The following is a 25,277-nucleotide window of genomic DNA, read 5'->3' on the forward strand; positions in this document are numbered from 1 at the left end:
AACGGAAGGAAGCATTGATCGTGGCATGTGGCAAAGAGCCTCTCACTTTAACTGGTGGTGGTCGTTGCGACTCTTATTCCCCTATTCCGCCAAGTATGGCACATATTCTTTGATGGAAGTGACATCCAGGGCCATTCTGACCTTTGCTGTTGAACACGTTGGTCTTTCAACATCGTCAGGAGCAATGGAACCAGATGGACGTTACAATGCCTTGCGAGACCTAGAGAGCTATGGCCTTACTGTTTCTGTCTTAGGTACAGACAGAAACACATCAATTGTGAAACTACTGCGTCGCTTTTTTCCTAAAATAACTCACCAGTTTGTATCACTTTGAGAAAAGTGTCAGGAAGATGTTGATAAAAAAGGCCAATCGCCGTGGGTGCTTTGAGTTGCATGCATGGATCCGGTGTATCACCAACCATTTTTGGCATTCTTGTCAGAACTGTGACCAGAGACCTGAACTGCTTCGTGAAAAGTGATTGTCACTGGTATACCATATTGGAGACCAACATGAATGGCACTTCTTTGATCACTTCCACCATTGTGATCATGAGCAGTTGGAAGAACACAACAGACAATAAAAAAAAGTGGCTCAAATCCGGCACTCTGGCCCACAATGCTGTCAGGGAAGTGATTATGGAAAAGTCCCTGGTGAGAGACGTACAGAAGCTCAATCAAAGTGCATACTGGTGGATTGGAAGCGTTTCACTCATTGATCAACAAGTACTGTCCAAAGTGACAAAGCTTCTCCTACAAAGGAATGACAGCAAGAACAGAACTGGCAGCAATGGACCATAACAACAACTTCGGTCATGGGCAAGCAAAAACTACAGCTTGGAACCCCGCGATATAATGCAGTGTTGCCAAAAGGCACGAAGGAGTGGGTGGCTAAACCGATCACAGAGCCAATGTCCTACAAATGGTTCCATTGACTGATGGAACAAATTGTTCACCTCAGGAATGGTGAGCTTGAAGTTCAAGACATCTGTCTGCCTCAAAATGTCCCACAGAACATAGCATCGAAGGAACGACCAGAAAAGTCCCTTGTTGTGCAAAAACATTTGTCCTGGTTCACTGACAAAAACAGTAAATAAGGGAACTAGCTTCTAGTATTCTTTCTGAAGTATTAATACGGTTAAAAAGTGTTGAATGTTGGCCAATAAAATATACAGTATATGTGATTATGTTGCCTGTGTACTTGTTTTACACCAAACCAGCGAAGTAGTCATCTATGTGCTACAAAACCAATATTTTTTGGACACAAATTGCATGTCTGTAAAAGTTGGTTCATTTAAAAAAAAATAAAAAATAAAAAAACTTCAGCCGCAAGTGTACCGGGGTAGTTATGCTTGCTCATGCAGTTTATTTACACATTTATCACTAATCCAAGCAAAAAATAACAGATCAAACAGGATATTCATTTTCATGTTAATCCATTGTCAATATATGGGATCGTGATATCCTTCATAAACACTATCTTCTTCAGGGAACCTTCTTCGAGTGCTCTGAACCACACAAGATGGGATTGGGATCCTATTCTTTGGTCCAAGCCTTCCGTGTATCCAATACGTAAACTGACGATATACTGCCAGTCTGTAAGACCTGTCAATATATTTAAATTAACATTTTTAGCTACCAACTGAAATCTTTAACACATTCCATGCTATGTGTACATTTAATTAAAAAAATGATTTTGCAATTTGAACCCCCCTTTGATCTATCCGTCCTTTCACATTCTTAGCCGCTTATCCTCACGAGGATCACAGGGCTCTAGATAAATAAGGAAATCTTCCATAAATAGGGTACAAATGAATTTGAAATAGAGCTTGGAACTATAATTACATTTAAAGCTGTCAAGTTATGATGAATATTTGTAGATATTCCTTTTGGTGTTAATGTTTGCACAATACAAAATAAGGATATATACATGGCAGTGGCTCAGCCGTAAAATAAATAAATAGATAAGTTGCAAATATGAGGACCTGGTTTCAATACCGGACACCCCCTGTGTGGAGTTTGCATGTCCTCACCGTGTATGGGTGTGTGTACCCTGCCTCCTGCACGTAGACAGGCTCCAGCACTCCTGCAACCTTCGTGGAGATAAGCGGCTAAGAAAATGGATGGATATATACATGTTATCACTTTAGTGAAGTCCCCATTTTTGTTTTGTTTTGCCTTTTACATTCCAGATATAAATAAACCATTAGATACTCCGATGCCCTATTCAGAAAATAAGCTTGTGTTTTTGATCAACTTTGAACATAGCCCATAGCATTCATAGCGCACATAGAATTCATGTACCATTGAGATAGCATTCCAAGACTGTTAAAAATATGTACTCACCGATTTTCCACTGGATGTACAAGTGGCCCTTTCGTCAATCTGTCATGGATCGTAAGTAAATTGATATGCAACACGTCCTCGTCCAAACAACTTCGTATCTATCCGAGGAAGGTATGCAGGCATGTTGAGTGTGATCCAAGTTCATGCCGATAAGCTCCATTTTTTTGTTCATCCTTTTCAATCTCACGACAAAACTGGCAGTCCGCTACAGTTGGCATTAGGTCACAAAGAGAACACGAACACCAGTCTTTCGAAACGAGCCTGTCTAGAACATCTCTGAGGTCCATGTTTTGTGTTTGTTGTGCTCCTCCATCAGTGTTATGCCGCATCTACAATACCTCGAGTTCCGCCTGTGTGTATTCTGGCTCAAACACATAAGCGTGACCACTGTACATTATGCTATTTTTGTTTTGTTTGTTTGTAAATATTTTTCACAAAAATCGGCCACAAAACGGCAGATAAGGGATGTTCTCTGTTCGGTGAAACGTATCTGCGAGCAATGGGGGGTCAGACCAGGAAGCACTGCAGGCGTGGCAAACGCTGATTGGCTGTCAGTTCTCCAGCCGGGCTCATTGGAATGTCTGAGCGAGAGAGGAATTTCGATAAAACTTTTTGAATTTGGAGATGTTTCTTGGTGAATCTGTGGATAACTCTGGCATTATTAGAAATACTGAACCTGGCATTAATAGAAATACTGAACCCTCATCTACTAGCTTTTAACGTGTGCTCCCATTCCAATTCTCTTCGACAAAGTCTTCCTTTAAAGTATATCGGATTGGGGAAGATCTGAGTAAATATAAAAATAAATATAAAAACTATGGGCTGTTCAGAATACTTAAAGGACAGCCCGCTACAGTCAGCGACGTGTACGTCTTCCCCTCTGAGCCGATAAAACATCACGGCTGCTTTCGGGTCATAATCAGGACGTCAAAACAGAAGGTTCAAGCTGAGAAACTGGTGAAAGCTTTTCAATTTACAATGTTCTGGTTCTATTCATGTTTTATTTCCTTTGTTTGGTTTTTGCTTTGTTTCTTTTATTAATTTTGCCCTATTTTTCATTTATTCATGCTATTACGGTGTTTGAGTGGAGGGGTAATAACTTTAGAAGTGATATTTGAATCATGATGTAGTCCCCATTTTTAAGAACAAAGGCGATGTTCAGAACTGTGGAAACTACAGAAGAATAAAGTTGATGAGCCACACAATGAAGTTATGGGAAAGAGTAGTGGAGGCTAGACTCAGGACAGAAGTAAGTATCTGCGAGCAACAGTATGGTTTCATGCCTAGAAAGAGTACCACAGATGCATTATTTGCCTTGAGGATGCTTGTGGAAAAGTACAGAGAAGGTCAGACGGAGCTACATTGTGTCTTTGTGGATCTAGAGAAAGCCTATGACAGAGTACCAAGAGAGGAACTGTGGTACTGCATGCGTAAGTCTGGTGTGGTAGAGAAGTATGTTAAAATAGTACAGGACATGTATGATGGCAGCAGAACAATGGTGAGGTGTGCCTTAGGTGTGACAGAGGAATTTAAGGTGGAGGTAGGACTGCATCAGGGATCAGCTCTGAGCCCCTTCCTGTTTGCAGTGGTAATGGATAGGCTGACAGACGAGGTTAGACTGGATTCCCCTTGGACCATTATGTTTGCAGATGATATTGTGATCTGCAGTGAAAGCAGGGAACAGGCGGAGGAACTGTTAGAAAGATGGAGGTACGCACTGGAAAGGAGAGGAATGAAAGATTACCCGAAGTAAAACAGAATATATGTGAATGAATGAGAGAGGCGGAGGAGGAAGCGTGAAGCTCCAGGGAGAAGAGATAGCGAAGGCGGACAACTTCAAATACTTGGGACAACAATACAGAGCAATGTAGAGTGTGGTAAGGAAGTGAAGAAAGGGGTCCAAGCGGGGTGGAACAGTTGGCGGAATGTGTCTGGTGTTCTATGTGACAGAAGAGTCTCTGCTAGGATGAAGGGCAAAGTTTACAAAACAGTGGTGAGGCCGGCCATGATGTACGGATTAGAGACGGTGGCACTGAAGAAACAACAGGAAGCAGAACTTGAGGTAGCAGAAATGAAGATGTAGAGGTTCTCGGTTGGAGTGAACAGGTTGGATAGGATAAATGAGCTCATTAGAGGGACAGCCAAGTGATGAGACTAAAATTTGAAATTGAGGGTGTTATGTATAATGTGGTTAGCGGCTATGCACCACAGGTAGGATGTGACCTAGAGTTGAAAGAGAAATTCTGGAAGGAACTAGATGAAGTAGTTCTGAGCATCCCAGACAGCGAGAGAGTTGTGATTGGTGCAGATTGTAATGGACATATTGGTAAAGGAAACAGGGGCGATGAAGAAGTGATGGGTAGTACGGCATCCAGGAAAGGAACTTGAAGGGCAGATGGTGGTGGACTTTGCAAAAAGGATGGAGATGGCTGTAGTGAACACTATTTCCAGAGAAGGGAGGAACACATAGTGACCTACAAGAGCGGAGGTAGAACCACGCAGGTAGATTATATTTTGTGCAGACGATGTAATCTGAAGGAGGTTTACTGACTGTAAAGTAGTGGTAGGGGAGAGTGTAGCTCGACAGCATAGGATGGTAGTGTGTAGGATGACTCTGGTGGTGGGTAGGAAGATAAGAAGACAAAGGTAGAGCAGAGAACCATGTGGTGGAAACTGAGAAAGGAAGAATGTTGTGCGGCCTTCCGGAAAGAGGTGAGAAAGGCTCTCGATGGACAACCGAAGCTCCCGGAAGACTGGACGACGACAGCCAATGTGATCAGAGAGACAGGCAGGAGAGTACTTGGTGTGTCATCTGTAGGAAAGGGGAGAAGGAGACTTGGTGGTGGACCCCAAAATACAGGGATAATACAAGGAAAAGATTAGCGAAGAAGAATTGGGATACTGAGAGGACTGAGGAGAGGCGAAAGGAGTACATCGAGATGCGACGTAGGGCAAAGGTAGAGGTGGCAAAGGCTAAACAAGAGGCATATGAAGACATGTACACCAGGTTGGACACGAAAGAAGGAGAAAAGGATCTCTACAGGTTGGCCAGACAGAGGGATAGAGATGGGAAGGATGTGCAGGCAGGTCAGGGTGATTAAGGATAGGATGGAAATGTGTTGACTGGTGCCGGTAGTGTACTAAATAGATGGAAAGAATACTTTGAGAAGTTGATGAATGAAGAAAATGAGAGAGAAGGAAGAGTTGAAGAGGCAAGAGTGAAGGACCAGGAAGTGGAAATGATTACTAAGGGGGAAGTCAGAAAGGCATACTACAAAGGATGAAAACTGGAAAGGCAGTTGGTCCTGATGACATACCGGTAGAGGTATGGAAGCAATTTTAGAGATGGCTGTGGATTTTTTTTGACCAACTTATTCAACAGAATACTAGCGGGCGAAAAGATGCCTGAAGAATGGAGGAAAAGTGTTCTAGTTCCCATTTTTAAGAACAAAGGGGATGTTCAGAGCTGTGGGAACTATAGAGGAATAAAGTTGATGAGCCACACAATGAAGGTTGGGAAAGAGTAGTGGAGGCTAGACTCAGGACAGAAGTAAGTATCTGCGAGCAACAGTATGGTTTCATGCCTAGAAGAGTACCACAGATGCATTATTTGCCTTGAGGATGCTCGTGGAAAAGTACAGAGAAGGTCAGAAGGAGCTACATTGCGTCTTTGTGGACCTAGAGAAAGCCTATGACAGAGTACCAAGAGAGGAACTGTGGTACTGTATGCGTAAGTCTGGTTGTGGCAGAGAAGTATGTTAAAATAGTACAGGACATGTATGATGGCAGCAGAACAATGGTGAGTTGTGCCTTAGGTGTGACAGAGGAATTTTAGGGTGGAGGTGGGACTGCATCAGGATCAGCTCTGAGCCCCTTCCTATTTGCTGTGGTAATGGATCGGCTGACAGATGAGGTAAGACTGGAATCCCCTTGGACCATGATGTTCGCAGATGATATTGTCATATGCAGTGAAAGCAGGGAGCATGCAGAGGAACAATTGGAAAGATGGAGACATGCACTGGAAAGGAGAGGATGAAGATTAGCCGAAGTAAAACAGAATATATGTTGCGTGAATGAGAAAAGTGGAGGGGGAAGAGTGAGGCTACAGGGAGAAGAGATAGCGAGGGGTGGATGACTTCAAAATACTTGGGGTCAACAATCCAGAGCAATGGTGAGTGTGGTAAGGAAGTGAAGAAACGGGTCCAAGCAGCAGGTTGGAACAGCTGGCGAAAGGTGTCTGGTTGTTATGTGCAGAAGTGTCTTCTAGGATGAAGGGCAAAGTTTACAAAACAGTGGTGAGGCCGAACATGATGTCGGATTAGAGACAGTGGGACTGAAGAAACAACAGGAATCTGAACTGGAGGTGGCAGAATGAAAATGTTGAGGTTCTCGCTCGGAGTGACCAGGTTGGATAGGATTAGAAATGAGCTCATTAGAGGGACAGCCAAAGCTGGATGTTTTGGAGACAAGATTCGAGAGAGCAGACTTCGATGGTTGGGACATGTTCAGAGGCGGAGAGTGAGTATATTGGTAGAAGGATGCTGAGGATGGAGCTCCAGGCAAAAGAGCGAGAGGAAGACCAAAGAGGTTTATGGATGTGGTGAGGGAAGACATGAGGGCAGTTGGGGTTAGAGAGGAAGATGCAGGAGATAGGCTAAGATGGCAAAAGATGACACGCTGTGGCGACCCCTAACGGGACAAGCCGAAAGGAAAAGAAGAAGAAGAAGAAGAGGGACAGCCAAAGTTGGATGCTTTGGAGACAAAGTGAGAGAGAGCAGACTTCAATGGTTTGGACATGTTCAGAGGCAAGAAAGTGAGTATGTTGGTAGAAGGGTGCTGAGAATGGAGCTGCCAGCCAAAAGAGCGAGAGGACGACCAAAGAAAAGGTTGATGGATATTGTGAGGGAGGACGAGGACAGTGGGTGTTAAAGAGGAGGATGCACGAGATAGGCTTAAATGGAAAATGATGACACGTTGTGGCGACCCCTAACGGGACAAGCCGAAAGAAAAAGAAGATTTGAATCATGATGGAAAACCAAATCTCTTCAATAAGGATAGCATCTTATAATGTAAAGGGTATACTTTATTTAATAAAAAGGAGCAAAATACTGGGCAAAATGAAAAAAGATGGGATTGACATACTAGTCCTGCAGGAGACCCATTTAACCGATACAGAGCCCCCCATATTTAATAGACGGGACTTTAATCAGGTCTATTCATCATCATACAAAACAAGACACAGACGCAGGGTCGCTACAGTTATATCGAAAAGGGTGATTTTTTTTTCAGAATTTTTTTTTTTTCAGAAATCGATAAAGAAGGAAGATACAATGTTGTTGTGGGGAAGTTGAAAGGGACAGAAATTACTTTTATACATGTTTATGCACCCCCAGGTGCAACTTTGGGAACTTTATCGACAAATCTTTTTATTTAATGATTACAAAAGCCCAACGAATTGTGATTTGTGGTGGTGATTTTAATCTGATAATGAATCCCAAATGGGATGCATCAAGATTAAGTCAGACACAAAACACCACCATTTCCAAAAAAAGTGGAAACGATTACAAGAGAGATGGGCGTTTGTGATGTATGGAGGGAGTTAAAGCCCACGGCGAGAGATTATACCTTTTATTACCCACCACATAAAGCATACTCAAGAATGATTTCTTTATCTATCGTAAAAAATATTGGTTTTGTAAACCCCTGTAAAATTGGGTTATTGGATCTCTCAGACCACAGCCCAGTTTATTTGGACTTCAATTTAAAAAAAACAGTAAAAACCTGTTTTCTTGGAAGCTTAATTTAAATGTACTTAAAGGAAAAATGAAAGAAGAACTCCATGAAGACATCAAATTCAGAGAATGATAATGGGGAAGTTTCCCCTCTCATGATTTGGGAAGCAGGTAAAGCTGCCTTGAAAGGGAAGATCATTTTTAAACTCGCACTTCACAAGAAGTTAACAACACAAAAATGAACAAACTGGAAAAAGAATTGGAAGACCTGGGAAAAAAAACATAAAAAAGACATCCAATTGTAGATTAGTGAGAGAATCAAGGAAATGAAAAAAAAACGATTCAGAAAAACTTTTTTTTTTTTTTTTTTTTAACAGAGCTATTATGAAGTAGGTAGTAAAGCAGCCAAAATTTTGGTATAAAGGTTGAGAAAACAACAAGCAGAGAGGGCAATACACGAAATTGAAGACCTTACTACTAATTAAATTAAAGCGAATTTCAGGGTATTATAACAGCTTTGAAAATTTACACAAAACTCTATGCACAGAATGTAAAAGGGGATACTCACCTCAATCTCTGCTTCTACCACTCTGTCTTCTAACACTCACAGAAGACCAGAATAAAGTACTAGGGGGTGATATAGCCATAGAATGAACTTCAAAAGGCAATCTCCAGATTAAAACCCAAAAAGACCCCAGGTTCTGATGGGTTTACAGGAGAGTGGTATAAGACCTTTAAAGATTTGTTATCCCCACTGTTGCTCAGAACATTTAACTGGATCTTGAGGAAAGGAGAAATCCCTCCATCCTGGAGAGAAACAATTATTTCAGTAACACCAAAAGAAGGGAAAAATATAACAATGTTCTAATTATCAATCTGCTTGTTGAACGTGGACTATAAACTTTACTTCAATTTTAGCAAAACGCCTGAAATAATACTCCTACATATTAAGCAGTTGGATCAAACAGGTTTTATCAAACAAAGGCTAAGAAGACAAGGTCAGGAGAACACTACATGTAATTAACCACATGAACAAGAACAGACTAGATGGTGTCCTATTAGGGTTTGACACGGAGAAAGCGTTTGATTCCATCGATTGGCTTTTCTTGTATAAGATACTAGAGAGATTCCAATTCCATAGTGATTTTTCTAAGACCATACGAGCGTTATATCACAAACCAATTGCTAAAATACGACTCAACGGAGGACTATCCAATAGCATTGAAATAGAGAGGGGCTGTTGTCAGGGTTTCCCTCTCTCACCACTGTTATTTGCTTTTTTTCAAGCCACTGAGTCAGTGGATCGAACAGAATGAGAAGATTAAGGGCATCAAGGTGACTGATGAACACAAAATTGCTCTGTTTGCAGATTTAGGACACCCATACAAATCTCTCCCAGAATTACTCATAACTCTTAGAGAGTATGGCCTAGTATCAGGTTATAAATTGAACACACAAAACTACAATTTTGTCATTTAATTCTTTCCTTTTGCTGGGGGGTGGAGGAGGAGGTGAGAATAATTAAGAAGACAGTCCATCAAGGTAGAACGAAAACGTAAATTGGAATTCAAAACCAAATATTTAGGGGTGAATATTCTTATAAATCTGGAGACAATTATATCAGAGAAATACGGCCCTTTAATCTCTAAAATTAAATCCGATTTAATCAGGTGAAACCCGCTTCCTTTTTTAGGATTATGACAGAGGGTTGAAACAATAAAAATGAACGTGCTACTCAGATTATACTCTACCTGTTCCAAAATATACCAGTCGAGCTCTCAAAAGGGACATTTCGAGAATTAGATGAAATAATACCAAGATTTATTTGGCAGAGCAAGAGACAAAGAATTCGTTATAAGGCACTCCAGTTACCAAAAGACAAAAGAGGCCTTGCTTTCCCAAATATTAAAAATTACTATCAAGCGGTGCAAATAAAAATTTAGGTTGATATTTCTAACCCTTCCTAAGGATGGAGATGGCTGTAGTGAACACTTATTTCCAGAGAAGAGGGAGGAACATATAGTGACCTACAAGAGCGGAGGTAGACCACGCAGGTAGATTATATTTTGTGCAGACGATGTAATCTGAGGAGGTTTACTGACTGTAAAGTAGTGGTAGGGGAGAGTGTAGCTCGACAGCATAGGATGGTAGTATGTAGGATGATTCTGGGGTGGTGGGTAGGAAGATTAAGAAGACAAAGGTAGAGCAGAGAACCATGTGGTGAAGCTGAGAAAGGAAGAATGTTGTGCGGCCTTCCGGAAAGAGGTGAGACAGGCTCTCGATGGACAACCGAAGCTCCCGGAAGACTGGACAACGACAGCCAAGGTGATCAGAGAGACAGGCAGGAGAGTACTTGGTGTGTCATCTGGTAGGAAAGGGGAGAAGGAGACTTGGTGGTGGAACCCCAAAATACAGGGAGTCATACAAGGAAAATTAGATTAGCGAAGAAGAAGTGGGATACTGAGAGGACTGAGGAGAGGCGAAAGGAGTACATCGAATGCGACGTAGGGCAAAGGTAGAGGTGGCAAGGCTAAACAAGAGGCATATGAAGACATGTACACCAGTTTGGACGCGAAAGAATGAGAAAAGGATCTTCTACAGGTTGGCCAGACAGAGGGATAGAGATGGGAAGGATGTGCAGCAGGTCAGGGTGATTAAGGATAGAGATGGAAATGGTGTTGACTGGTGCCGGTAGTGTACTAAATAGATGGAAGAATACTTTGAGAAGTTGATGAATGAAGAAAATGAGAGAGAAGGAAGCGTTGAAGAGGCAAGAGTGAAGGACCAGGAAGTGGAAATGATTACTAAGGGGGAAGTCAGAAGGCACTACAAAGGATGAAAAATGGAAAGGCAGTTGGTCCTGATGACATACCGGTAGAGGGATGGAAGCAATTGGAGAGATGGCTGTGAGTTTTTGACCAACTTATTCAACAGAATACTAGCGGGCGAAAAGATGGCCTGCAGAATGGAGGAAAATGTTTCTAGTTCCCATTTTTAAGAACAAAGCGATGTTCAGAGCTGTGGGACTATAGAGGAATAAAGTTGATGACCCACACAATGAGTTATGGGAAAGAGTAGTGGAGGCTAGACTCAGGACAGAAGTAAGTATCTGCGAGCAACAGTATGGTTTTCATGCCTAGAAAGAGTACCACAGATGCATTATTTGCCTTGAGGATGCTCGTGGAAAAGTACAGAGAAGGTCAGAAGGAGCTACATTGTGTCTTTGTGGATCTAGAGAAAGCCTATGACAGAGTACCAAGAGAGGAACTGTGGTACAGCATGCGTAAGTCTGGTGTGGCAGAGAAGTATGTTAAAATAGTACAGGACATGTATGATGGCAGCAGAACAATGGTGAGGTGTGCCTTAGGTGTGACAGAGGAATTTAAGGTGGAGGTGGGACTGCATCAGGGATCAGCTCTGAGCCCCTTCCTGTTTGGCAGTGGTAATGGATAGGCTGACAGATGAGGTTAGACTGGAATCCCCTTGACCATGATGTTCGCAGATGATATTGTGATATGCAGTGAAAGCAGGGAGCATGCAGAGAACAATTGGAAAGATGGAGACATGCACTGGAAAGGAGAGGAATGAAGATTAGCAGAAGTAAAACAGAATATATGTGCGTGAATGAGAAAAGTAGAGGGGGAAGAGAGTGAGGCTACAGGGAGAAGAGATAGCGAGGGTGGACGACTTCAAATACTTGGGGTCAACAATACAGAGCAATGGAGAGTGTGGTCAGGAAGTGAAGAAACGGGTCCAAGCAGGTTGGAACAGCTGGCGAAAGGTGTCTGGTGTGTTATGTGACAGAAGAGTCTCTGCTAGGATGAAGGGCAAAGTTTACAAAACAGTGGTGAGGCCGGCCATGATGTACGGATTAGAAACGGTGGCACTGAAGAAACAACAGGAAGCTGAACTGGAGGTGGCAGAAATGAAGATGTTGAGGTTCTCGCTCGGAGTGACCAGGTTGGATAGGATTAGAAATGAGCTCATTAGAGGGACAGCCAAAGCTGGATGTTTTGGAGACAAGATTCGAGAGAGCAGACTTCGATGGTTTGGACATGTTCAGAGGCGAGAGAGTGAGTATATTGGTGGTAGGGTGCTGAGGATGGAGCTGCCAGGCAAAAGAGCGAGAGGAGGACCAAAGAGAAGGTTTATGGATGTGGCGAGGGAAGACATGAGGGCAGTTGGGGTTAGAGAAGAAGATGCAGGAGATAGGCTAAGATGGCAAAAGATGACACGCTGTGGCGACCCCTCACGGGACAAGCCGAAAGGAAAAGAAGAAGAGGCCACAGGACACGCTTCTCCTGGCCCCTGCAATCGTCAGAACAGATTCCCTCAACCAACTCAATTAAGTATTTTAACACCCTGCTATATTGCAAGTTCTGCCACTTAGAAATTATGGAGAGGTCTGAAATGTTCATTGTAAGTGCATGTCCACTGTGAGAGAGATAATCAAAAAAGAAAAATCCAGAAATCACAATGTATGATTTCTTTGTGTGATATAGCTGCGAATAAGTATTTGAACACCTGAGAAAACCAATGTTAATATTTGGTACAGTAGCCTTTGTTTTCAATTACAGAGATCAAACGTTGCCTGTACTTGTGTGTACACACACTGCAGGAGCGATTTAGGCCCAAATCTTCCACACAAATCTTCTCTTGATCAGACAGGTTTCTGGGCTGGTGCTGAGAAACACAAAGTTTCAGCTCCTTCCAAAGATTTTGTATTGGCTTTAGGTCTGGAGACTGGCTAGGCCATGCCAGAACTTTGATATGATTCTTACGGAGTCACTCTTTGGTTTTCCTGGCTGTGTGCTTCGGGTCATGACCCATTTTCAATCCTCTGACTGAGGGAAAGAGGCTGTTCCCCAAAATCTCACAATACATGGCCGCCGTCATCCTCTCCTTTTATACAGTGCAGTCGTCCTGTCCCATGTGTAGAAAAAACACCCCCAAATCATGATGCTACCACTCCCATGGTTCACAGTCGGGATGGTGTTCTAAGGATTGGAACTCATTATCCATCTTTCTCCAAACACGGTTAGCAGAATTATGACCAAAAAGTTCCATTTTGGTCTCATCTGACCACAAAACATTGTCCCATTACTCCTCTGTATAATCCTAATGGTCATTAATAAATTTGAGATGGGCCTGACAAGTGCTGGTTTAAGGAGGGGAACCTTCCATGCCATGCGTGATTTCAAACCATGACGTCTTAGTGTATTACTGACAGTAACCTTAGAAACGGTGGTCCCAGCTCTTTTCAGGTCATTGACCAAGTCCTGTCGTGTAGACCAGGGATGTTTCCTCATCTTTGTAAGGATCACCTGAGACCCCACGAGGTGATATCTTGCATGGGGCTCCACTCCGATTGAGATTGACCATCATGTTTAGCTTCTTCCATTTTCTAATGATTCCTCCAACACTGGACCTTTTTTCACCAAGCTGCTTGGCAATTTCTCCGTAGACCTTTCCAGTCATGTGGAGTTGTACAATTTTGTCTCAAGTCAAAGTCCGGATTTTAAATCCAATTGAAATGCTGTGGAGTGACCTTAAACGGGGAGTTCATCCTAGAAAACCCTCCAATATGGTAGAGCTGAAACAATTATGCAGAGAACAGTTGGGCAAAATTCCTCCAGACCGATGTAAAAGACTCATCACCAATTACCGCAAACGGTCCCATTCGGGGCGAGTGAAGGGTGAGGAAAGCACGGGAAGGCGTGGAGAAGCCAAATACCGGGAAGATGGGAGGCAAGGCAGGAGTGGAGGAATCTCAGAATTATTTAATTCTAAAAACAACTTAAAGTAACAAACAAAAATACTCAAAGTAACAAAGTATAAATTAAACCAAAACTAGAAACTTGACATGACTTTAAAAAACGAAATGGGGAACAAAGCAACAAGCAAACCATGATGAGGACAATGGACCAACAAGAACTAAAAGAAAACCATGAGTTAAATACACAGAAACTAACATGACAAGGGAAACACCTAGACTGGAAACGAGTTGTTGTAATGAGCTGATTGGTGAAGACAAGGGAGGTGGTTGAACACAAACGGGTGGACACAACTGACAAAAATCGGCTCACAGGACGTGGAACACAGAAAAAAAACAAAAGAAAACCAAGGCAATCAAAAGTGAAAAGATGGCACAAACGCTTAATTTCAGTTTTTGCTGCCAAGGGTGAGAAAGTTTTTTTTTTTTTTTGTGCCTTGGCAAATTGAATTGTAATTTGAAAACTGCATGTTGTATTTCCTTGAGTTGTCTCTGAGTAATATTAAAATTGGTTTGATGATTTGAAATCTTGGTGAAATGCAAAGAAAAAAATAGTAAGGGGGTGATTTCTTTTTCACGGCACTGTATAGTTTCAGCTGTTTTAACAGTCTAAGGTCTCCGTTGTATTATATGTTTCATAATGCACTACACATTTTCAATGGGAGACAAGTCTGGACTGCTGGCAGACCAGTCGAGTACTTGCACTCTTACTATGCAACCCCGCTGTTGTACTGTGCAGAATGTGGTGTAGAATTTTCTTGCTCAAAAAAACAGGACCATCAGTGAAAAAGATGTTGGTTGGATGGCAAAATTTGTGCCTTTCAGCATAAATGCTCCCTTCACAAATGTGTACCATATTTTCACGGCTATAAGGCGCACTTAAATGTCTTGAATTTTCTCCAAAACGGACACGGCGCCTTATAATGCGGAGCGCCTTGTACGTGATCAGTTGTCCAAAATTTGCAACCGACTGGAAGCATTTCCTCCTGACACGCTAATTATATAAAGGAAAACCGGGCCTGTGAGAGGAAGTTACAGGAGAAAGTGTGGGCTTGGAGAGGACCCTAAAAGGCACGCCCCCCAGAATGTACATAATGCCCGTGTTTTGTGCTAAACAATATTGCTTTGGCTAAGGTCCCCCAAAAGTGGCACCAACAATGAGATATGCTTACTGTAGGAATAATTGTGATCATAATTATCATACATCTGCTTCCAATAATGAAATGCTTTAATCTGCTCTAGATAACGTGGCTGCCTCCTAGCAGGAGATAGCAAGAACAAAAACATGGAATCATCAGAAGTGTTAGAACTGCTGCCTGTTAAAGAAATGATGACCACACATGTATTCAGGAATCTTCCACACATGCACACGCACATGAACAAACATGTACAAACTGTTTTGCTTGTCGTCTCCTTTTTGTAACATCCATGTAAATAAGGGGTGTCTTAAAACTAAATAAATAGAGGCGCTGAAGAGAGGATAATCAGAGAGTGCAGTGGTGAATTTTACGAGACAGTTCCTCTCCTCTCTCCTCGCGAGACTTGAACTGGTGTCTTTGCTTCCTTTTTTGTCCTGTTTAATGAATGTCTGATTGGTGAACCTGACATTTGGTCCTTCGAGCCGGATCTCAAGATACCTGAGGTTTCCAGGGGCTGAGTTGACGTCCAGGCAAAGACCGTGGCCACGGCAATTGAGACCCTTTCTGGGACTGGGCCTCGACTTTGCATCTGGAGGCTGAGGGTTGACGAGAAGCCGAAGGAAGTAAAGGCATCTCTGGTGAGTAGGAAACTCCCACACTCATGAGGAACGAGTGAATGCGCATCTGGGTGACTGCGGCAGAACCAAACCTCGAGAATACTGGTCCCTATTGAGTAGACTAATTAGTCTATAAAACTGAGAAAAGGGAAAGGTGTGTCCTGTAAGTGAGCTCCGTGAAACGTGTGCATGTGTAAAAGTGTGAGTGGAGGTTCGCTACCTCATTTGAACAGGAAATTGAGTGACAACTGTTTGAGGATGCAGAGGTAAGAATTCTCCACCACTTGTGGTAGAAGCTTGAGAATTACCTCAAACAGAACATAATTGTCACCCTGTTCAGGGTGAAGTCAGTATAGTCAACCTAGGTGAACCACTGACTCCAACAGGGGGAAAACAAATCGCAAAATAGTTGATAAATACCAAAATAGATGATAGAGAACATGTGAAAAAAAAAAAATAATAATGATGTGTAAGGACGAGAGGTTTGTAGAAAGCAAATGTCCTACTAAAATAAAACATCTAAATTTGTGGATAACACAATATGACATTGCTGGCCAGCTCTACATACACACAATAATATCTATAGTTAACCTGCAGGATAAAATAATAGAGAAAGACACAAAAAAAAAAAAAAAACTGGACTCAAGATGACGGCCATTAAAGGTATCACATCTCATAAAGTTGATGAAACATAATTCGTCCAGGGAACGGAAGACTTTAGAAAATCTTACCACTTAAATGGTGTGGAAGAACAACAAATTTGGATGACAGCAAAGTACTTTCTCACAGCAGCAGGGACTTCAAGGGTTAATATTGCGCACTTCTGCTAGATTTAGAAAAAAGCCAATTGTTCTGCCATGGAAGAGCAAAAAAAAACAACAACGAACCATTTGAAGAATATAGAATTGGAATGACTGCATGTTTTAAAGCAAACAGTGGCATTCCTGAAGCTCACACTCCAGGGAGTGTGTATCAAGGGCAATTAAAAAATGCTCTTCATGTGGATTCAAATAATCCTATAAAACAATGGATTGAAAAACATTGGGTTGACAAACCGACTGGCAGCCTGTAACAATATGTTAACCAAGCACTACACAGAAAGAGTGCTACAAAATAAGAAAAAGAAAATTGACACCTTTCTGACAGAGAAAGGAGAAATTTATGGAGCTTTATGCGAAACATTTAATAATTGTGGCCGCAGATGAGGAAGAGAGCAGCCATCTCCCCATCAAAAATGTCACAACTAATGCTCCCAAAATGCAACTTTTTAATTTGTCCCATACGTTTGTTGGGAAGAGATGGCTTGCTGAAACTAGTACTGGGCTTAATTCCCTCTCTGACAGGAAATATAGAAGTAAAAATAAAAAAAGGAATTACTGGGAGAACAGTTAAATATCTTACAAAATAGGAATCCAGCGCTCTAATATTACACCTTAGATATTCCAAACAAACCTCCCACAAGAAGAAGGAGATTTCTTGCTGCAAACGGCTCGAGACATGATTGAACAACCACAAAATGACGTAGGAAGTGACTCATTGCATGTGACTATGTAGAGTAAGATACTGTAAACTTATAACAGCCCACACCAGACAAAATCATGATTGATAATCTGTACTCAGATGGTACATCAGTCGTGGTGGCAGGAACAAGACTGTTTGACAAACTAAATGCACTACACAAGGAATGGACACCACCACACACGTCATTAAAATGGGAGTGGAAGAGTTTGGGACAATTTGTTTTGGTAGTACGAAATGTTCCTGATTGGACAGAAAAAGAACCAGATTTGGATTGGGACGACTGAACTGTACAGACAATATCTTATTGGACAGTCTTAAACAATCTGAGACCTGATGCTGCTGTATTCACAGTGGTAGCACAATCTTATACAGACAATACCGGAAAAATAGAGGAATAGTGACAACTACAGGGAACACAGTGACACATGCAGAGCTACTACAAAATTTGCTCATAGCAGTTCAATTACCAAAAGAAATAGCCAGATGTAAATGTGCAGTCCACACATCAAATACAGACAGAATCATTAGGAAATGCATTTGCAGATAAAACAGCACAAGAAGCAGCAGCCAAAACCTTTATGGGATTAGCTGACCATGTAACACATGAAGACATACTTTGAGATGATGTGTTAAACAACATGTAACAACAAAGCTTACCAGCAGAACTAAGAATGTGGAAAAAATAAGGTACTACTTTACAAAATGGGAATTATGTCAGCACAGATACAAAAAAAAAAAAATCTACCAAAAACATTTTTTAAGTGGGCGGCAATCTTGAGCCATGGGAAGTCTTATGTCTCAACAGGGGGAATGGTAGCCCTAGTACAAAGGCATGACATGATCCATGGATTTAACTTGTATGCAAAAAAACTTTTTGTGTGCGACATAATCCACAAGGGAATGTGCATCCAAAACGTGGTCAGTTTCCTCAAGCTACACATCCATTGATCCCTCCATCCATTTTCTTAGCCGCTTATCCTCACAAGGGTCGCGGGGAGGGCTGGAGCCTATCCCAGCTGTCAACGGGCAGGAGGCAAGGTACACCCTGACCTGGTTGCCAGCCAATCGCAGGGCACATGGAGACAAACAGCCTCACTCACAATCAGACGGAGGGGCAATTTGGACACAATGATAGATTTAGTCTAACTATACATACATTACAAGCACGTATGGGTCTCATTCCATTCAAAACACTGTTTGGGAGACCATACAAATTACCAATATTTTCCACACAATGAGAAATAGACGAATTATGGAAAAAAAATAATAAATCACACAAGAGGGTCCCTTTCAGGAGTTATTAACAACCCCAAACAGCTTAAAAAAATTGCAAAAAGGGGTACTTGAGTTCATTTGTTGATTGTAAGAACGTTATTGCTTTTGAAACCATTGTTAACACAAACAAAACTAATTTTTTTTATTGACCACTTGTAAGGTCGCTGTGGTCCAGTTACACATAGGAGTGAGACTGCTGTCATAATGGTGACTAAACAGTTAAATTTTGCTGTTGTGTGTTGGATGAAAACGCTACCAGTTATTTTCATTTTTCTGTTCGAGTGGTACCTGTGGGAACCACTCAAGGCCACACCCCAAAAAAATGAATAAAATGAAATAAAAACAAAACAAATTGGATAACTACATACAAACAACTTGTCCAAAAGATTATGTTGTTTGCACAGATCCAGAGATAATCCCAATTCTGTTAATTGATAACGAATGCAAAAAAAAAAAGTTGTGGGATTCTGTGTATCCATTAACTTCTTTTGAAAAACAAAAAAACAATGTTTTCTAATGGCATGTCACTAGGAAATTTAACATGCATCAATTTGATAGGACTAGAAACAAAGTGGGAATTTTATAAGCATTGATGTGTAAAGCCATTTTTGTGCCATTGTCATGGTGGTGCGGCAGTAACTGTCTTTTTTATTTCTTTACGCCGGATGCCTTTCCTGACGCAACCCTTCTACATTTATTCGGAGAGAGAGCTGGAGCCAATCTGAGCTAACTTCGGGCAGCGGCAGACTACACCCTGAACTGGTCTCGAGCCAGTCGCAGTGCAGATGTCGACACCATCACTGAGCGGGAATTGATCCCACGCTGCCTTCACTCGAAATGTTCCTCTGAGGGAAACCAGAACTGCAACGTGGCCCGCAAGAGAAATGAGTTTGACACCCCTGCACTACACCATCAGAAAAAAAATGTAACAAGTTACTGTGCTTTAATAACTTTATTACTGCCATTTGTCTTTTCATCCTATGTCTGTTTATGGATTAACATCTAGTGTACATGCAGTTTTACCCGAACACTGGCATAGACTAAGCAAGAGCTGAATGACATGGACAAAATAGCAGAAAGAAACATGTGGATGCACCTTCTACACTGTAAAAGGTCATCTCAGCTGAGTCACCCAAATGGAAAAGTGAGCAAAGCGCAGCATAAGGTGGGTGCAGATTTATAGTATCCAAAATACCTGAAGGCTGGTGAAGATTTAAAAGACACTTAACTCATTTAGGGGTGACTTGGTCGACATGACTTCAAAATGGCTAAATAATATGATAGCATGTTGGGCTGCAACATTGACAGCCGTAAAGATATTTTTGTTCATATGCTACTTTTGGACACTTGTAAAGCTGACAAAAATACATAACAACAGATCTATAATTATACTCAGTCAACTATGCCTACCACACATAAGATAAAAAGGCGCAACCTCATTTCAAATAACATTGGTAAACAACTCTGCGGGAGTCACCGAGGGATGAGGGGAGGACTCCATGTGTGCCTCCCAATGAATCAGTTAAGCACTTTGTCAATTCCTTGGCAGTCTAATTGCTGGGGATTCCATCTATGGGCTTATGCTAAAGGAAACACCCATTTTCTTTTCACCATTTGCCAATTTAATGCTACCTTAAACCCGAATGCCATACAAAAGAGTCCGTATACTATAGAGGGAGTTGAAGTATTTTAACCGAAAAAGCGTGAGGAACATTTTGTTTTATTTTATTTTTTTACAAATGGGAAACAACTGGTTGTTATTAATGTAGAATGCAGCTAACAGGGTAAACTATAGTTGCATCACGTGCATGGGCCCTAGGCCACTACTACGCGTGATTCCAGCAGAAATCCCAACACAATGTACCCTGGAGGTGATGACTAAAACAACTCCTAACACCACTTGTCAAAAATGGAATAGTGTTTATCCAACAACTAAGGCAGTCAATGATGAATTGATATTTTCTACTAATGTTGCATTGGCTAATATCTCCTGTGTTAGCTTTACAGGGACAGGTGTTAAGGTGGGAATTCTGAACAAAACGTGGTGTCATGATATCCATCTGCAAATTGCCCCACTGCTCCCATGCAGCGATGTGTTGTGGTGGTGTGTTGGTCAAAAGTTGTATGACACACTGATAAATGCAGCAGGAACGTGTGCACTGTTATCACTGCTCTTATCTGTGACTGTGTTTCCATCCAAAGAAAAGGATATACAATTGGCCGCATCCATCTTTGGACCTCCCCTTCGGTTCTCCCGAAGGCGAAGGTCCTCTTGGAAAGATGGAGATCTGACACACATTGATGCAAATGGCATCCCAACGGCATACCAGATGAGTATAAGTTGGTTAACGAAATTGCTGCAGGATGGGAATCCATCTTGTGATGGATAACTCTGAATAAAAACGTTGACAGAATCAACTACATACATTACAATGTACAGAAACTAGGTAATTATACGGAAGCAGGCTTTATTTCCATAAGGGAACAACCTGCTGCAACCTCACTCATGACGTTCCAGAACCACATAGCGGTCGACATGCTCCTGGCCGAGAAGGCTGGCGACTGCTCAATGTTCGGTGACCAGTGTTGTTTACTCCAAATATCACAGCACCTGATGGGTCACGCACAAGGGCCATTCAAGGCCTTCACACCCTGAACCACAAGATGAAGGAGCACTCTTGTGTAAACACATCAGCCAGGTCTGAGTGGTGTGGAAAAAAAAAAAAAAGTTTGGCAAATCTAAAAATTTGGTGTTCTCTGTCCTAGTTTCTATTGCTGTTTGCAGCTATTCTTGCATTGTGTGGATGTTGTTGTATTCCCTGAATAAAGGCATCACTTAACCAACTTATAACCACTGCTATTGCACCAACAAATTCAAAATTGGCAGAAATATATCCACTATTGGCACAACAGGGTAATGACAGTGATATTGATGACCACGATGATGATATGACTTTTCTTACAGACCTGTTCTCTGATTCAGATTACATGTAATGAGTACTATATTTTCCTCCGAGTGTCACTATGTTTGTTTTCATAAATATGACTCTGTAGAATAAAGCCAAAAGGATGATCTTTTAGATGATGTGAGGATTTGAGCACATGTCGGATAAACAGGAGGATAATGTAAAAATAATTGTAAATATAATTAAATGACTGTTTCTGCCTGCAATGAAGAAATGCTTTGCTCCGCTCCAATTCAGTTACTGTTTCTGCCTGCAATGAAGAAATGCCTTGCTCTGCTCCAATTCAGTTACTGTTTCTACCTGCAATGAAGAAATGCTTTCCTTTGCTCCAATTCAGTTACTGTCTCTGCCTGAAATGAAGAATGGTTTGCTTTAAGAATGCTCTAGAAAACGTGGTAGCAAATGTAGGATAAACAGGGGGGAAATGTAGGAATAATTGTGATCATAATTATCATACATCTGCTTCCAATAATGAAATGCTTTGCTCTGCTCTAGATAACATGGCAGCCTCCTAGCAGGAGATAGCAAGAACAAAAACATCTAATCATCAGAACTGTTAGAACTGCTGCCTGTTAAAGAAATTATGACCACACATGTATTCAGCAATCTTCCACACATGCACACACACATGAACAAACATGTACACCTTGTTTTGCTTGTTGTATCCTTTTTGTAACATCCATGTAAATAAGGGGCGTCTTAAAACTAAATAAATAGAGGTGCTGAGGAGAGGATAATCAGAGTGCAGTGGTGAATTGTACGAGACAGTTCCTCTCCTCTCTCCTCGCGACACTTGAACTGGTGTCTTTGCTTCCTTTTTTGTCCTGTTCAATGAATATCTGATTGGTGAACCTGACACTTACAAAGAACAAACAACCACCGTGAATAAACAAGCGCAGCTAATGAACTCGGAGGTTGCTGTTATACTGGGAGCCTACAAGGCAAGGTTGCCCAAGTTGGAAGAACAACACGAGCAATGGATTAATTACCAAAAACAAATGATTGTCATGAAAAAAAAAGAAGGAACTAACTTCATTCGCTGGACATTGCCGTGAACAAAATAAAAGAGAAGTTGGGAGCGATGGATGACAAATGGTGAACACACAAAAAGGGGGAAGGAAAGAGGCAGGCCCGTCGAGTAACGCCACAATTTCTGAAAGCACTGTGGATGCTTGGGCTCACGTGTCTTGCTTCCACTTGAGGAAGTAGGAAAACGAGATTTGCAAAGTCGAAGAGACCAAGCTGAATTTCCGTGGAAACAAGATGAGGTGGCCCAAAGTGGAAGAACAACACGACTAATGGATTAACAAAGGACAAATGGCGTGAAAAAAACAACAACGAAACAACTTCATTCACAGGACATCGCCGTATTTTACTTTTATTGCACTTACATTGGTTGCTTAAATATGACCTTATACATTTAATCACAGATAAAGTGTTGCCCATTTACTAATCAGACAAGGATGTGTTGTGGAGCGCGGTGGCTGTCCTTGATCTTTGTACGCAGAAAACCAGCTCCCAGGTTTTTCCGTGGAGACGAACGACAGCCACTTCAACCATGGACCCAAACATATAAAAACTTTGTGTTACCGGGCAGATCTTGTCTTCTTCTTTGTCCTATCCTACCAGAAGACACACGTCTCCGGTGCGGCAGATACCTAGATCAGACCCGGATGTCTGTATTGCACATATCTTTGTAATAAATCCATTTGCTGTTAACTTCGTCTAAACATTGGTCATCTCTTCCTCGATCAGCGAACACGCGTAGGGTCCAAACTCACAAATCCCTACACCATGAACGAAATAAAGTGAAGTTGCAAGCGATGTGGGAGCGATGGATGAGAAATGGCGAACACAACGTTATTAAGAGGCACAATTTCTGAAAGGATTGTGGGATGCTTGGGCTCACGTGTCTGCTTCCACTTTAGGAAAACAAGCTTTGCCAAGTCGAGAAGACCAAGCTGAATTTCCATGGAAACAAGATGAGGTGGCCCAAGTTGGAAGAACAACACGAGCAATGGATTAATTAACAAAGAATAAACAATCACTGTGAAAGAAAAACAATATTCGCTGGACAATTGACGTCAACAGGGTAAGCAAAGTGAACTTGCGAGTGCCGTGGGATATACCATATACGCAGTGAGTTCGGTTGTACTTTATTAACATATTTAATAATGTAGTTATACAATATATTGATACTAGCTTAAAGTACACGGTAGCATCCATGCATGCTATTTGAAAAAGGCACCCAGAGGACAACTTGAGTTCGGTTATACTTTAATGAAGTATTTAACTTTGTAAACAGTGAACTTGGTTGTACTTTATTGAAGTATTTAAAAAGCGTGCATCAACGCGACCGTATGGTTTCGGCTAGTATCTCTGTATAGCTATACTGTATAGCTACATAGTTAAATAGTTAAAAGTACAACCGAACTCATGATTTACACTGTTAAATATGTCCGTAAGGTACGTACCACTGAACTCTGTTTACTACCCGGTACCTTTTTAAATAGCATGCATGGATGCTCCGGTATGCTTTAAGCTAATGTTGCTTTATAGCTATATCCTTTGCAGCGCTAAACGTGTATATAAATAACGTTTGAAGTGCATTATTTGTGTCTATTTCTTCGCTCATCATTTTGCTGTCTGCTAATTGTGCTGTTCTGTTTGCTGTGGTGTAAAGATTATGGTTTGGTGTGAAACTGTGGGTGAAGATGGTGTGTTGCCTCATGACTCGCTTCCACCGAGTCATAGTGAGGGGGTGTAGGCTTGTTCTTCTGCTTACAAAAATAAAGGTCCAATTGTGCCTCACTGTCTCGCGAGCCCAACCCTGCCTGCACCTAATAATACGGTGCGCCTTGTACGAGTGTGTTAAATACTGGAATTGCAACCGTATCGAAGGATGCGCCTTTTAATACGGTGTGCCTTATAGCAATGAAAATATAGTAAATCCCGTACCATCACAGATGTTGGCTTTTGAACTTTGCGTCCATAACTGTCCAGATGGTTCTTTTCGTCTTTGGCCTGGAGGACACAACATCCACAATTTCTACAAACAATTTCAAATGTGGACACTTCACAGCACAGAACACTTTTCCGCTTTGCATCAGTCCACCTTTGATGAGCTCAGGCCCAGAGAAACTGACTGCGTTTCTGGGTGTTGTTGATAAATGGCTTTTGCTTTGCATAGTAGAGTTTTCAGTTGAACCCACAGATGTAGCGCCAAACTGTATTTACTGACATTGAATTTCTTAAATTCCTGAGCCCGTGTAGTGATATTTTAGGTGTTCCTCGTTGTTTCATTAATCTCTCTGTATTAAATTCCCTGATTTATTTCAGTTGTCAGTCCATTGGTTGTTGATGTCATATTTGTCCATGCCCATGTCTCTCTCTGCCACATCTTGTCTTGTTTCCAGTTTAGGTTTAGTTAAGGTTTTCTTTATTATTTTGAATTTTGGTGGCTAGACTCTGTTTGGTTTGCCGTTTTTTTTTAAATTAAATATCGTATTCCATGTACTTATTCACCAAACCTAATTTTCAAACTGTGCATAACATTACAGTGCCTTAAATGCTTGTCAGTTCAGTACATTTGTTAAATACAGTACAGTTAAGATGTATTGTATGTTTTAAAGCATATTTTAAAACAATTTTGAAAAATGTATCTCAGTACAATATTATGTAACTTATGTGAAATACCTTTTCATTAAATTATTGAGGGTTTCTTCTGTATTTAAGTGCAGTGTTCATGTTTAAACTGCATGTTACAGTGGCTAAAAAAATGTTTCAGATACTTTACAGCAGTTATTTCCAACCTTTGTAGAGCCAAGGCACATATTTTACAATTGAAAAATCCCACGGCACACCAGCAAAAGCAAATGTCACCAAAATTTGATTGATTAATTACTGTATGT

General features: G+C 41.4%; 1 protein-coding gene across 10 annotated transcripts in view; it reads right to left on the minus strand.

Moving 5' to 3' along the window:
• tut4 (terminal uridylyl transferase 4) overlaps positions 1-25,277 on the minus strand; it is a 236,501-nt gene that overhangs the window by 193,115 nt on the left and 18,109 nt on the right. For 7 of the 10 annotated variants that reach the window (XM_061825506.1, XM_061825504.1, XM_061825508.1 and 4 more), the window contains exon 6: positions 24,325-24,390. The exons of the other annotated variants lie outside the window; for them this stretch is intronic. In XM_061825506.1, coding sequence (XP_061681490.1) covers positions 24,325-24,390 — 66 coding nt within the window. The remainder of the gene's footprint in view (positions 1-24,324; positions 24,391-25,277) is intronic. 10 annotated transcript variants of the gene reach the window in all.

Source organism: Syngnathoides biaculeatus, chromosome 7 (assembly GCF_019802595.1).
Source record: "Syngnathoides biaculeatus isolate LvHL_M chromosome 7, ASM1980259v1, whole genome shotgun sequence".
Lineage (NCBI taxonomy): Eukaryota > Metazoa > Chordata > Actinopteri > Syngnathiformes > Syngnathidae > Syngnathoides > Syngnathoides biaculeatus.